At 38.8% G+C, this 14018-nt stretch overlaps 3 protein-coding genes across 3 annotated transcripts; 1 reads left to right on the forward strand and 2 right to left on the reverse strand.

Moving 5' to 3' along the window:
- Positions 1-1091: 1091 nt before the first annotated feature.
- Positions 1092-1801, reverse strand: LOC124203487 (plasma membrane-associated cation-binding protein 2-like). The gene is made up of 3 exons (XM_046600163.1): positions 1484-1801; positions 1187-1373; positions 1092-1117 (listed from the first exon to the last, which is right to left on the reverse strand). Exons 1-3 carry the CDS (start codon positions 1799-1801, stop codon positions 1092-1094), a joined length of 531 nt encoding a protein of 176 aa, XP_046456119.1.
- Positions 1802-7265: 5464 nt separating this feature from the next.
- LOC124206316 (E3 ubiquitin-protein ligase FANCL-like) lies at positions 7266-10342 on the forward strand. Its single transcript, XM_046604058.1, has 9 exons — positions 7266-7547; positions 7618-7797; positions 7876-8127; positions 8217-8373; positions 8454-8578; positions 8680-8889; positions 9030-9104; positions 9178-9222; positions 9563-10342. Exons 1-8 carry the CDS (start codon positions 7446-7448, stop codon positions 9205-9207), a joined length of 1131 nt encoding a protein of 376 aa, XP_046460014.1. The 5' UTR covers positions 7266-7445; the 3' UTR covers positions 9208-9222; positions 9563-10342.
- On the reverse strand, positions 10054-12963 carry LOC124206313 (platelet endothelial aggregation receptor 1-like). The gene is made up of 8 exons (XM_046604056.1): positions 12399-12963; positions 11910-12021; positions 11664-11817; positions 11428-11551; positions 11285-11355; positions 10978-11047; positions 10547-10924; positions 10054-10470 (listed from the first exon to the last, which is right to left on the reverse strand). The coding sequence occupies exons 1-8, from the start codon at positions 12727-12729 to the stop codon at positions 10334-10336; spliced, it is 1377 nt and encodes a 458-aa protein (XP_046460012.1). The 5' UTR covers positions 12730-12963; the 3' UTR covers positions 10054-10333.
- Between the last annotated feature and the right edge of the window lie 1055 nt (positions 12964-14018).

A 14018-nucleotide genomic window follows, 5' to 3' on the forward strand; every position in this document is an offset into this window, starting at 1 on the left:
AATTGGAAACGAAACAGCGTCATTAGATCGGGATTGAATTCATGCGATATTGCGCTATATAAATTGAATACATACATACATACATACATACATACATACATACATTTAAAAACAAATAACAACAAAATTTATTATTAGAAAATATTTGATGGTATTAAGGATCCAATCTACTTTTGGCTATACCAACATTGGGCGACAATCTGTCGCAAAACATTAGAAATGAAAAGTGCCCTGTCGCGTTTTAGTTATAATAACTGTTATTATGCATCGTTCTTCCTGTGAAATTATTTATTTAGGAGGCAAAATAGCAAATTTCTTACTTGAATTCTTCAAATTATTACCTTTAAGCAAAACAATTACTTTGTGAAAATTTCAAGACCATGTTCCTTGGTTTCCTGGGCCAACTGCTTAGTGTTTTGATTCCTGCTAATGAATTGTTTTTAATCTAGAGAGAATAAATAGGTTAAAAGTATAGTCGCATTCTTACATTTTAATCATAAGACCAGAGAAACTCTATCGCTTAGTAGCTTTCCTATATTAGCGCACGCGGAATTTCTCATTCTAAAAAATTCAAAATTCTTCGTGACTGACTCTGTTCGTAACTTAAAACTCTAAAAAAGATTGAGTAAATAATTGTTTCCACAGTTTATTTTTTTTCTTTTGGCTTAGAGTATCAAACATAACTGACTGATTTTGAAATGAATACAATTTATTCATCCATGGATCAACTGACCAAGTCCAGATTCCCATTTGACCATTCATTTTCTTCAAATTATGAAAACACAGAAATGAGGCAAATGCAAAAATTATGGTTATCTAAGTGAATTTCCCTCCAGACTGCCACTTTATTATGCCTTTATGCCTTTATGCCGTTATGCCGCTTACGTCAAACTAATTCCGCGCATTGTTTTGGGCTCAATACGCCAAAACTATGTCAGGAAGACATAATGACATAAAAATGCGTTTTCACAAGGGGAGAATTTTGACATAAGAAGAGGGGAGGTATTTTAGATACTTTTGACGGAAGCATCATCCAATAGAAACAAGGTATTTATTGCTAAACTGGCATAAGGCTAGACATAGACTAGATTTCAAGTTTGGAAAAAAGGATAAATGTCTATTAGACAAATATGACAATTAAAAAATGATAAATATCAACCCGAGAACTTATTTTTCTTTTTCTTACGTGGTTCCGGGCAATCTCGAATGTGGTGAGTTTTGGAATTGCAAGTTGTGCATTTACTCTTCTTTTTTTCCACTCTTTTTTCCCCTTTTTCTTCTGGTACAGTTTCCTCTTCGACGACAGGAACAGTTGCATCTTGGACGACTGGAACAGTTTCCACTTCGACATATACAACAATTTTCTTCTTTTTCTTGCGTGGTTCCGGGCAATCTCGAATGTGGTGAAATTTGGAATTGCAAATAAAATGAAAAAATGCAAAATATGCATTTACCCTTCTTTTTTTCCACTCTTTTTTTTTACTTTTTCTTCTGGTGCAGTTTTCTCTTCGACGACAGGAACAGTTGCATCTTGGACGACTGGAACCGTTTCATCTTGGACGACAGGAACCGTTTCTTCTTGGACGACTGGTTCATTTTCATCTTGGAAAACAGGAACCGTTTCATCTTGGACGACTGGTACAGTTTTTTCTTCGACGACTGGATGAGTTTCATCTTGCACGACTGGAACAGTTGCATCTTGGACGACTGGAACCGTTTCATCGTGAACAACTGGAACCGTTTCATCTTGGACACGGATGTTGGCTATCGATTCCTTCAATCTAACGGGAGGGTCGCGCATAACGTGGGTACTTGGGCCTTTTTTGCTAGTGAAGTTCGACACTGCAAAAACCAAGAAAGAAATAAGTTTTCGGTAAACTAAAGGTCCGTATTAAATGTTGAGGTCATTACTTAAAAGTGGTTCAAACTTTTGTTGGTTGTTGTTGGTCTCAGCTTTTCTAAATGATCACAAAATGTCCTATAATTTTTTTTTCAATCAACACGTTTCGATTCCTTGACAGCCAACCTACAAATATTCCATGTTTAAGTTTACATATAAAAGGAAGGAAAGTAACATTGAATTATAATTACCAAACCTTTGGATCCTCTGGCGAGAAACAATCAACATATCCCTCGTCTGACTCAAAAATGCCGTCTTTATGTTGGTTGATTCTTTTGGATGCTAAGATGTTTTATGTCAGATTTAAACCCAGTTTTCCAAATGAACTGCATCCGATTGACATGCTGCTGCAATACTAGTTTATCCTCTTATCTAAGATGATTAGCCATATCTTTATCAAATTTCTGTCAGGAATTTGTTATTCAACACTCTGGTGATATGACATGAAGGCCCGATGGAAAAATACCGCTAAGAAGAAAACCCCCCCCCCCAAAAAAAAAACAAACAAACAAACAAAAAACAAAAAAAAAACGAACAAAACAAAACAAATCTTTTCTTACACTCAGAGGAAATGACGTTCAAGACTAGTAGACTACGACCAGGAGTACGACCAGGGTGCTAGTAGAGGTAATAATCTTCAGACAATAGGAAAAACGACTCCGGTAGGCTATCTCTCCCGTGCTGCTGTACAAACTATAAGAAAGTGGAAAGCTGATTTGTACTTTCATTACATAAAAATAAGAAGAATATCAAGGCCAGAAAATTCATGAATGCTCAAACAAGGTACCCTGAATAAAGTATAAACAATTATTCGGGAATCTTTAATGTTTCTTGATTAAAGGAAGAAAAAAAAGGAGCTAGTTACCATTTTGTTTTCTTAAATAAGAGCAACATAAGGTATTTATTCATATTCCCCCCACTGCTGGAGCAAGAGAAAAATAAATTTGTAATCAAAGGCAACATACTCTCCTTTTTTTTGGCTAGTCGGTCTTTTTTCTGGGTTGGCCATGGTGGCCTCAATTGGGTCTTTTTACCCAACACAAAAATTTTACACCCAGGTTTACAAAATTAAGGCAAACGTACACGCCAACGTTTTTTAAAATAAAATGCCCCGTATGATTAGTCCCCAACAGCACAAAACCCAGTTGGTATGCACACAAAATGGCCACCGGACCACGTGAGTTACGGAAAGAGTTGGAAAGTGTCCAGCAAGGATATCCTGCGACGGGGCTCTACAAATTACGGGACTCATACACGAAATACACGCACACACACACACACTCTTTAATAATTGACAAGATTACATAAGTGAAGGTATTTACATCACGCGACTGCCCAAAAAAAATTTGGTGAGAAGGCGAACAGAAATGGAGGAGACATGAGTTGAGATATGTTGATGCGAGACGAAAAATTCCCAACTGATCTCGTGGCTGCAAGCTCGTCCACCCTTCGTCTCCAATCGGATACTCTTGGTGTGCTCAGGAACGCTAACAAACGAGATAAATAACAATGTATAGTTTTGTCAGCTTCCAATTAGGCTACACTTGTGTGGCAGTCAACTGCTCATTGTGTGGTAATGCATCGCCATCCACCACCATCACAGATCCCAACAGCAACCTTGGCAAATTGTAGATAAACCTGAGAACTGGCTACTCTTTCTGCACACGATGCCTTCTTTCTGGACCTTGGTCCAGCTTGTCAAAGTACATCCCAAGCCCTGGATGCGTTTCAGCTAAAATCTGAGAAGGCCAAATCAAGTAAATGAGCTTACATAAAATTATTTGATAAGTTCCATATTAAATGTGACTCTTTTCATTATTTTCTTTCAGATCCACGGCTGCCATTAGCTCTAGACATAGAGGAACTGTTGTGACTATACCCATAATACCTTTCAACTGATCACCCTTCTAGTTTCTGCTTTACTTTGAGCAACCTTTGCATGACACTGGCTTGCGTTACAACGTACGCGCAAGAGAGTCCCCTTTTACTTGTAAATGCTGCTCGATGACTACGCCGTCCGGCTTGCAGTTTCTCTTAGGAATTATATGCTGACCGGGAATATATAAACCCCAGAAATACTCCCAAATACCAGTGTCGTACTCAACTCTCTACTGTGTCACCTCTGCTCTCCAGATTGTAACGCTTGTAATACTTTTTATTCTGATACCGCAAATACATTTAGTTTGGCCCAAGTGCTTCATTAGTCAGTTTGAGTGTTATCCAGTAAGTCTTCCGCAGCCTCAAAAACGCCTTACAATTGGTGAACGATCTATCTATGAACTGTAAATGTAAGTAATGAATTTATCTCCCAGATTTTTTCCGTCAACGAGTGAAAGTTCTTAGGGTTGGTCAACCTAAGACCAGGGGAGAATCATAAGTTTAGAGAAGCTTAAATCTAAAATAATTTCAAAAATGTCCAAAATGACAGTAATGGTCACTCGACCCAAACTTAGACCTGAAAGAGATGAAAACGTTAAAAGATTACGTACAAAATGTAACAGCAAAGTACGCAGAATTAGTTAAAAAAATCGTTAACATAAACGAAATAAAAAATATACCCGCAGTACCAACGCAAGAGTTACCAGAAACTGAACCATTTCAGGGTTTTGAAGCCCAACCGTGACAGGTATAGAAAATAAAAGACACGCAGCTGGTCCAAATTTCACTCTTACCGAACCAACTGAGGAATTTGAATACGGAGCAGCAGCCCTCCCAGAAACACAAAAACACATTGAAGAGTGTGCAAAGTGTAATGATAACATATAATCGATTCCAAACAGCTTAGCACAGTGTAGAAAGTGTAGTAACACCATTAGGAACTGTAGTAACCATTAGGAAGAAAAACAATCAACAAAACGGAAGAACAAGTGAACAACCCAAACGTCGAAGAAGCACAATATAACAGAACGTAGGACCACCCAACCAAAACCAAGCCCCCACAATTTGTACCCTTTAAAATTAAACCAGAGATCCAGTTGGACGGAAATCTTGCCACCCCTAATCAGATAGTGCCCCCCCCCCCCTCAACAAGATCCGATCAACGTCAAAATAAACGTGCAACCGAAACAATCGAAATTGAATCCACCTCAGCCTCAACAACAGAACCCTTTGAACGACCAAATAATAAATTTTATCTTCAGACATCTTTTCGACCAAGAGGAGGAAGAAATGGCCTTGACTAGAGCACCGGTAGATACATGGTAAGCAGTGGTAGACAGACAAGAAGTAATACTGGTAGATTTATAAGTGATTGATTTGGGATAGCGGTCCGGACCGTGAGTTTATGGCAAATACGGTTTCTTGACATATTTGACGTAATTAGACAAGTTGGTTCCGGTAGACTGAGAAAAGTTACCCCAGAAGAAGAAGATAATGTAGCCCTTTGCTGTGGCTGCCAATCTAAACACGACAGCGCAAGAGATTGTGGGTAAGTTTAAATATTAAGCAATCTCATTAATATATAGAAACGAATTAATTGTTTTCTAGATATTGCTGATGTGGATGTGAATCCCAACACTGTCATCCGCAATCTGAAACGGAAAGAAAGTAATCCACGGCGAGCTGCGCACAAATTGTTTTTAACGCCTGCGCAAGCAAATTAACGTTTAGAATTTGCTTTCCACTTCATGAACGAAACGCAAGCGTTCAGGTAAAATGTAATTTTTTTCGGGTGTTACTAAAACGCGAAGCGAAACGGCGGAACGCGAAACTCCTAAAACGCGAAACAGTGGTGCGAAACGGTCCCAAAAATTGGGGACCGTTTCGCGGGCTCAATGGCTTAAGGGCATCCTAAAATGCGAAACCATTTGCGAAACCTTTGATTTTTGAAATATAAAAAATTTCCTGTTTTTAAATTTCTGAACGCCCAAGGGCATCCTAAATTGCGAAACTACTTGTGAAATATTTGGATGTGTGACGTTCAGGCCAGCGACGTTCAGGCCAGCGACATTCAGGCCAGTGCCAGGGGACTTTCAGGCCAGTAAGATATAGCCAACCCCTTTGCCATAATAATAACTCTAGCCTTAAATGAATCACCTTCCTACACTAAAGAAAAAAGGCAGCGAATTTTATTGAAATAGTCTGTAATTTTAAATTTTAGTTGAATGGCAAGTTAGGAAGTGTATCATGAACTTTTTAAACCATTACCTCCATTACTATAAAATACTTGAACTTTACAAACACACGACGGTTCTGTAATGTAAATCTTTGTCTGACGGATTTTTTTATCCTCATCAAATTTACGTTCAATTTCGCATGTCAGTGAGAAATTTTAACTCGGGAACTCTTTCAGAGATAAGATGTCGTCTCAGATAAAATTTAAAAGCTTCATGTGAATTGAACTATTGAAGAGCTCGATTACTACCTATTCTTCCAATCAACAACCCCAACGTTACTTTGTATCTATTTTTTTTTTGTTTTTGTAACGATTTTCTTTTGTTTTTGGTATTTTCTGCTCAAAATTGTTTTGTTGGGACTTGTAAAGAAAAACTTCCCTAAATTTATGCTAAAACTGACTTCTTCTGACGACACGAAACTGACCCCTTCCCAACTTCTAAAAATATTTATAAAACGCCAAAACACGGTATGTAGAGACTCAAGACTTTGAAAATGAAAATTTACCTACTGCCGCCACTGGCCTGAAAGGATCTGGATATTCAGGCCAGTGGCGGGGACTTTCAGGCCACTGGCCTGAATGTCGCTGGCCTGAATGTCACTGGCCTGAATGTCCGGGACCCAAATATTTTACTTTTGAAATTTAAAAATTATACTATTATTTAATTTAAATAAATAATATGAGCATCTTGAATTCCACCGTTTATTGTAGTTTGAACAGATTCAAAGAGTAATTGAATAACAAAGATGGGTTTGGTAACAAATTATGTTGGTTTCATACATATTTTCGTACAAAGTCAATAATTACAGACTCAGACATAAATAGGTTATAGTTTCTGATATTAAACTGGCGGTATAACTATTTGGGCATCAATTCTACACAAGATAATTCGCCGTTAATTGATTTTGATAATGAGTAAGGCAATGAATGCTTGTATGCCGCTTTGCGCTTTCTCACCCTGGCCATATGGCCGGCAGGTTTTACCTTCTTGCTGTAAATACCGACCGTCTCCAAATCCACTGTCATCAGTTGTTAAATAAATAAAATCAAAAAATAACTTACTTTCAATTTTTTATTAGCTTCTAGTTCGACACTTTGACGACTACTTTTAACAATGCACTGACGTCGACTGTTTCGCGTCTACCGTTTCGCATTTTAGTAAGCCCTCTTGCGCCTAAACTGCGAAACGGTCCCGAAAATTTTTGGGACCGTTTCGCAGCACTGTTTCGCGTTTTAGGAGTTTCGCGTTCCGCCGTTTCGCTTCGCGTTTTTGTAACACCCTTATTTAGTAGTGTGTGAAATAAAAATAAACCAAAACTGCGAAGTTTCCGTTTCTGACAAATATTGTCAAAAGACTAGTCCATCATTCTTTATAAATTCAATCATTGTAAATATTATTGTCTCGCTGAATTTGAAGAAAAATTATTAGTTATGGAATTACGGGAGACGAGTACGCCTAATGCTCAATATTCTTATTCAATATTGCCGTTAAACGATCAGCAAACCATTTTCGACTGCCTTCTCGTAATAAACGTAAGACTTGAAGAATGGTATGAATTGTCATGATTTTAGTACACATAAACTGTTCGTTTTTTTTTTCTAGGGAAAAGACTATGTGTTACACTTATTACTTCCTAACTATCCATCACATAAGGGATGCACAGTTAATGTGAGCTGGGAGTTAAGATCAATAATGACGAGTAAAAGTAAAGGTTTCAATCAACATTTGCTTGAAAACTGTTGCAGTGTTGCAGAATTTGTTGAAAAATTGGTCCTCCTAATCGTTGGTTACTTTATTGTGTATAATTTCAATAACAAAAATAACTAATGCCACAATGAAATTTTATTGTTGTATATTTAGAAAGATCACACAACAGATTCCTGTATTATTGACAAGGATAAACTAAGAGCGGTAGATTACTCAAACATTCTGGATGAGATTGATAAAATAGGCTGGGAGAAGCTCTCAAGTGTTAATCATGATTTCACTGAGATCAGGCTGAAAATGTATGATTCTTTGAATCGTGAACACATTTTGAATGTCAAATTTAACAATGATTTGCCAGAGTTTTCAACAGAGTTTCCCAGAATCATAAACTTTGAATGGCATGAGGTAATTAATTATTGTTTATGTGTTTTTTGTTTTTGGTGTTATTTTTTTTTTACTTACAACTCAAGTATTCAAAAAATTTTATTTTTTAGAGCACTAGTACACTGATTGAAATGTACAACATATTTTGTGAAGAAACAGAACATTACCAAGATTTCTGGGAAACAATGGATGAGTTGGACAGTAGATGTTGGGTTCTAGAACCTGAAAACCCCTCAAGACGTGATACATACAGGAAAATATCTATTGGTATGTTACTGGATTTTTCAGTATGTCGTTCACGTCATTACAATTAGAATAAAAATAAAAATTTTATATTTTTCCAACAGCTCCAAACGTGTCTCTGAAAATAGAAGTAGATCCAAATCACCCTCGCATTTTCCCCTCTATTACTTGGCTTGGTTCTGAAACGGCTGTGTTTGTTTTCCGAGAGAAAATTTTAGATCGAGTTGAGGTACGTCTCTTTTATTATTTGATTTTTTTTTTATTTATTTATTTATTTAATTATAAATGCTTAAATAAGTTTATGTCTAATCATAATGGCGGAAATTTCAGACTTGGAACAGCGATTTCCCAATAACTACCAATCTCGAAAGACTTCTCGAGATATCCCTACCGTCGAAACAAACTTGTGAACAAACAGCAGAGAGTCATGAGGTGACCTGTTGTATTTGCTACTCAGAACGCCTCAATGGCGAAGTTCCATCGCGCACTTGTGACAATTCTCACTGCGGACAATCATTCCACATCTATTGTCTATACGAGGTAATACGAGTGCTTTACTTAATTGAGTTTAATTTATAGCAGCTAGCCATGTATTGTGGTATTTTCTTTTTTGTATACTGTAGCATCTTTCAGCGCAATTATTTAAAAATTCCTGTTTATTTTTATTTTTTCATTCGCAGTGGCTTCGAAGTTTAAGAGAGACGATAAGAAAGCAGGGGAATAAAGTATTTGGAGCGTGTCCATATTGTGACCAAGTAAGACCGTTCTAATTTTGATTATTCATGTTCGTATCTAACACTAGTTCATTTTAATCCAATTGCCTTGTAGCCCATCTCGTGCAATCCTCCAGGACCTTAAAATGTCATGTTCAAGGTAAATTTATATTGAGACTTATGAGGGAGCTTCAACATCTAAATTCAATTATTAACAGAAGTTAACTGGAAATATAAAATGCTAGTAATTTTCAATGTGATTTTCTGTTTCATTCACTATCAAATTAAATCTTGTGTGTTACACTTACACTTCCCCGCTTGAAATTAATCATATGAAAACAAAGAAATGAGTAACCGACATTCGTGCAGTTTTTCCCCATGTTGGTCCTCAAGTTATTACAATTCCAGCAAATTATGTTGATTGCCTTGGTGCCCTTGAAAGACATTTTTTACCACAAGCGTTTTTTCTCGCATTTTTTTGTTTTTTGTTTGGGGGATAGGAGAGACTGAATTCCACCAACCACATGTCTACAGGCAAGTGTGAAAATCCTCGTCTCCTTTAGATGACTTTTAACGGGCTGCTACACTTGTACAGCCCATAAAAGAAAATGTGTTGTTGCAAATGATTAAAAATGAAGGAGACGACAGCTCACGGAGAGTCAGAGACCCCACTACCACAAAGGTATAGTAGTCAAACCTATTCATGCATTATAGTTTATGGTTTGTAGGTACCTCGACGATACAGTCAACAAGGAGAACTTAACGATGTCTTCCGGTGGTCTAGCTTGAAAGATTTTGCATGAATAACAAAATAAGTCATGTACGTCGTCAAACATTTTGTAAATATTGGCAATATTGTCATGAAAGTAGCTGATGAAAGGCGCGACGGCTTAAAGCGAATTCGAGGTTATATAAAAAATTCCATAATTACTAATTAGTTTGTATGTGGGAAAAAACCAAGGTCCTTCTAGAGAACAGGTACACAGTTAAGTATCGTAAAAGAAATTATACGTGTATTTTACTTCACTGCTCAGTTCAAGGTGTTATTTAATTGGAGATGGTATTTTTAATTCATGTAAGTGACCAGTGGATGATGTGTACATAACCTCCAAACGTTTTTGCTGCCACCGTACCGCACATTTTGATAGCGATCCTCCATATGTTTGCTCCAGCTTTTCTGTACTCTCTCTTCTTGCATGTCTTCCCTTTATTGAGGCTATAGCGACGAGTTACGATGTATAATAATAACAAGCTAAAAAAAAATATATAATTTAATGCGTTGCCGACAGCTTCTTGAATGGCGCGCTCCTTTTTTTGCGGAGGCCGCTACTGCTGACGATGGGCGGCAAACAAGCCGGGAGAGAGGTTTGATCGTCCAAACGGAAGAGCATCGATTTTAGACAAGGCCCTGAAAAATATTTCGAAACATCTCTTGAATGATCAAAATTTTGTGGATTAACATTTTTTAAAAAGTGAATTTCAACCTTGAGTCAAATGCTGGTAACACTTTCCATCGGCCGGCCAGTAATTTTGTTTCATCGTGTCTGCCTGACAGTCGCACTTGGATTGGCCAGTGACGGCGTCGGCCGTAATTAATTGACCGAGCGGACATTTATCTTGAGTCAGCTTTTCGACGCAAATTCCTTTTTCTACATCAGGCGCAAAAGCGGTGAAGCAGGTGCATCCGGTCTTTTTGGTGACGGGGTCGAAATTGAAATATTGCCCAGCTGGACATGGACCAACCGAGTGATGTTCATAACATTTCCCTTCAAATAAATGCGCCAACCAGGAACTCTTACATTGGCAAGACGTTCTGCCCGTCTCTGGATCGAGATAGAAAAGCTCGCCAAATTGGCACGGTCCTGAGTGAAAAATTGTTTTGAATGAATAGAAAAAGTGAGTTGAATTAAAGCACCTTGTCTCCACTGTTTGTAGCAATTGCCGTCCTGCAGCCAGGAGTACCAGTTGTCGAATCGCTGACAGTTCTGTGATTAATCAATTAATGTATGTTACGGTTCTATCGATATGAAAACAGATTTACTCGAAAAAACATTCGAAAACGTGACGTTGGAAAAATTCGAGACGAAAGAATGTCAAAAGATTATTTGATTGACCAGCACCACCAATGTCGACGGATTTAGGTCGTTTGGAATCACCGCGCTGTAATCGATGACCCTGTACTTAAAAAATAGAATTCCTGGCTGAAAGGACCAGTTTATGACCTTTTTAGGTAGACATTGGGCTGGCTGTTGGGTGCGATCGTAGACGAACCAGTGACCGTATTCACAGGGTCCTAAAGAATTGTGACATTACGAATAAAATTGTTGCCTCTATTTTATTAGTTTGACACGAATCGACATCTAACCTTGGTTATAGGCGGCGTAGCAGCGACCGTTGTCCATCAGGGAGGATGCCGGCAAACAAGCACATCTGGCTGAGCTGACAGTCGTACCGTCAGCATCGCTCACGAAACAAGAAATTGGCGTTTCCTATATACAAATCCCCGGACACTTGCGTTATTAGATTGAGGTCACAAAATCTTGTGAATCAATTTAATTTTTCCGTAACTATGAAAGCTGTGCGAAAAAAAATATAGGTTACCTGAGGACATTGAGTCGCGTTGCATGGCCCTACGCGCTGCGTATTAACTTGGTAACAGTTGCCGTCGTCCCATTCGACGTGTCCTTCTTGGCAAACGCATTCCGGGCGCAATGTGCTGTAGTTAAAATGGAGCACTTTTCCAGACGAACATGGCCTGAATGGGAAACGTTTTGTATATTATTGGCTACTAAACTAGCCCAATCATTTGTATGACGACGACCCGGTGAAAAAAATCTGGTTCATTACCCTCTGGTGTACAGTTCAAAACATTGACCTGAATCGGGGTGGTAGTGCATGGTCAAGTTCTGGCTGCAAGTGCAACGTTCCTGAATCAAGAGTTGACCTTTTTGGCAAGGACCTTGAAACGAGCAAAAAAATAGTACCGCATTCATAACCAAATTCAACGACGATGATGTCATTACAGCTGCTATACACCACGGTCTAATGACGTAAGACTATTGTTAGGGTCATTTCTGCCAGACGGAACCACCCAACCAACTCTCATATAAATTTAAAAATAGAGTACGGCTGTGTACAAATGTTGTAATTAAATGTTTAATTAATCGGATGATTAAACCGATTAAACCTCCACAATTTATTTTTCGCTGCGTAGGTATAATACACCACGACGAAGAGCTTATATTAGAAATTCGCAATTGTTAAACTTAATCTTACATTGCGAGATGTGTATAGCAGAGCATGATTTAGCAAATTTTCTGAATTAGAAAGTCTTACCTTGTGTGTACTCCTCGTAGCACTCGCCATCAGACGTAAGTCGGGTCCAGAACGGTGGGCACTGGCACTCGGATGTCTCGAGTTGGGAATTCCAAATCAGCTTGTGCCCGGGTTTGCAAGGGCCTTGCGTCATTTCACGGTAGCAGATCCCATCCATGGGCCAGTACAGATGATACGGAAGGCAAGCGCATTCGGCTTTACCTGATACAGGATTTTCCACCAACTCGTAACCTTCTGGACAAGTTTTGATCAGCGATCGCTGGCGACCGTCAACCGCGCCCGCACCGACCGTCAATAAAAGCGCACACGCCAATAACCATTTCATGGTCATTCTGATTCAAAGAGAGAATAATTTCCTCGGAGCTGTTGTATATCGAGAATTTGCCGTGTGCAAACTATTGAAAACGGTGGTGGTGACGGTACTAGACCAGCCGATCGACTGAACACTCCAGACTGGAGCTCAGGTACTCCCTTGTTTCTCTCCCGGAGGGCGTGCTTTGAGCTGCTCTGGTGATTGTGTGTATGTGTGTGTGTGTGTGTGTTTGGCGATGAGGGAAAAGACAAAACAATGAAAGTCACGTGACTATTCCCGTTAGGTGTATGGCAATATAAGAGTCTAGGGCGGCAGCTATGTGCGCATTTGAGTCTCTGCTATAGCACCACACCCCTCTCTTTCACGTCGGATATAGCGACACACGAACAATAGTCGGTGTGTGTATAGGTGTTGACCGAGAATCGGTAAAAACAGCAGGATATTGCCTCGAGAGAAAGTGACGGATCAATCAGCTGATATACTTGCTGGTCTTTTGGTAATCATTCACATGCATATGTAGTTATTGTTTCACGGAGCCCACAGTCTTGCCGAGCCTCATTTATACACTTTGTTCGTTTCGTTTTGTTACAGTTCGGTGTTCTCTTCCAGTAGAAAACCTTGTCGGTCCCATTTCGATAAAGTTCTAACTTTCCCTTCAAAATCTCTTATTTTCGAAATAAGGAGAAAAACGGGGAGAAAAACAAATCTAGTTCTGGGTAAATAAGACCAGCAGGGAACGGTTCCAATAAAGACGCACGGCTGCCCAATGAAGAAAACCCCAAAACGCAATTTGAATTTTCTCAATGTTTTCAGCGAGCTTGTTATCATCGCAGTATGGGTGGTGCTGGGCAGCTAGCTCTCACTACCTTGCAGAAGCTCTTTCGGTTCTCAGACGTTATATAAAATGAAAATAATGAAAGCGGTAAGTGAGCTAAGGAGAATACTCCATTCAGCTTCATAAAGAGAACAGACAAAGAAAAAAAAAAGGGTCGGCACACCTTTGATTGGGTGCGATCGGGACATGGCAGGACTTTCCCTTTCGCCTCTAGACGGGGCTCAGCCTTGAAAATTATTTAATGCCAACCGATTCGGTTGGAATAACGAAATTTCAGATGAAGAAAAGAAAAGAGAGTTTCGCTGAACGGACTCTGTGTACACCAGGTTGTTGAGGTGCGGAATTGAGCAATATAGCCTACTATATTTGAACTAAAAGATCCTGGGGATGATCTCAAAGTTCAATGTCTTCCGGGTAGGACATTGAACTTTTCAAAAGTAACGGTATTCAAGTTTTTTGTTTTTTTGTTTTG

Source organism: Daphnia pulex, chromosome 10 (genome assembly GCF_021134715.1).
Source record: "Daphnia pulex isolate KAP4 chromosome 10, ASM2113471v1".
Lineage (NCBI taxonomy): Eukaryota > Metazoa > Arthropoda > Branchiopoda > Diplostraca > Daphniidae > Daphnia > Daphnia pulex.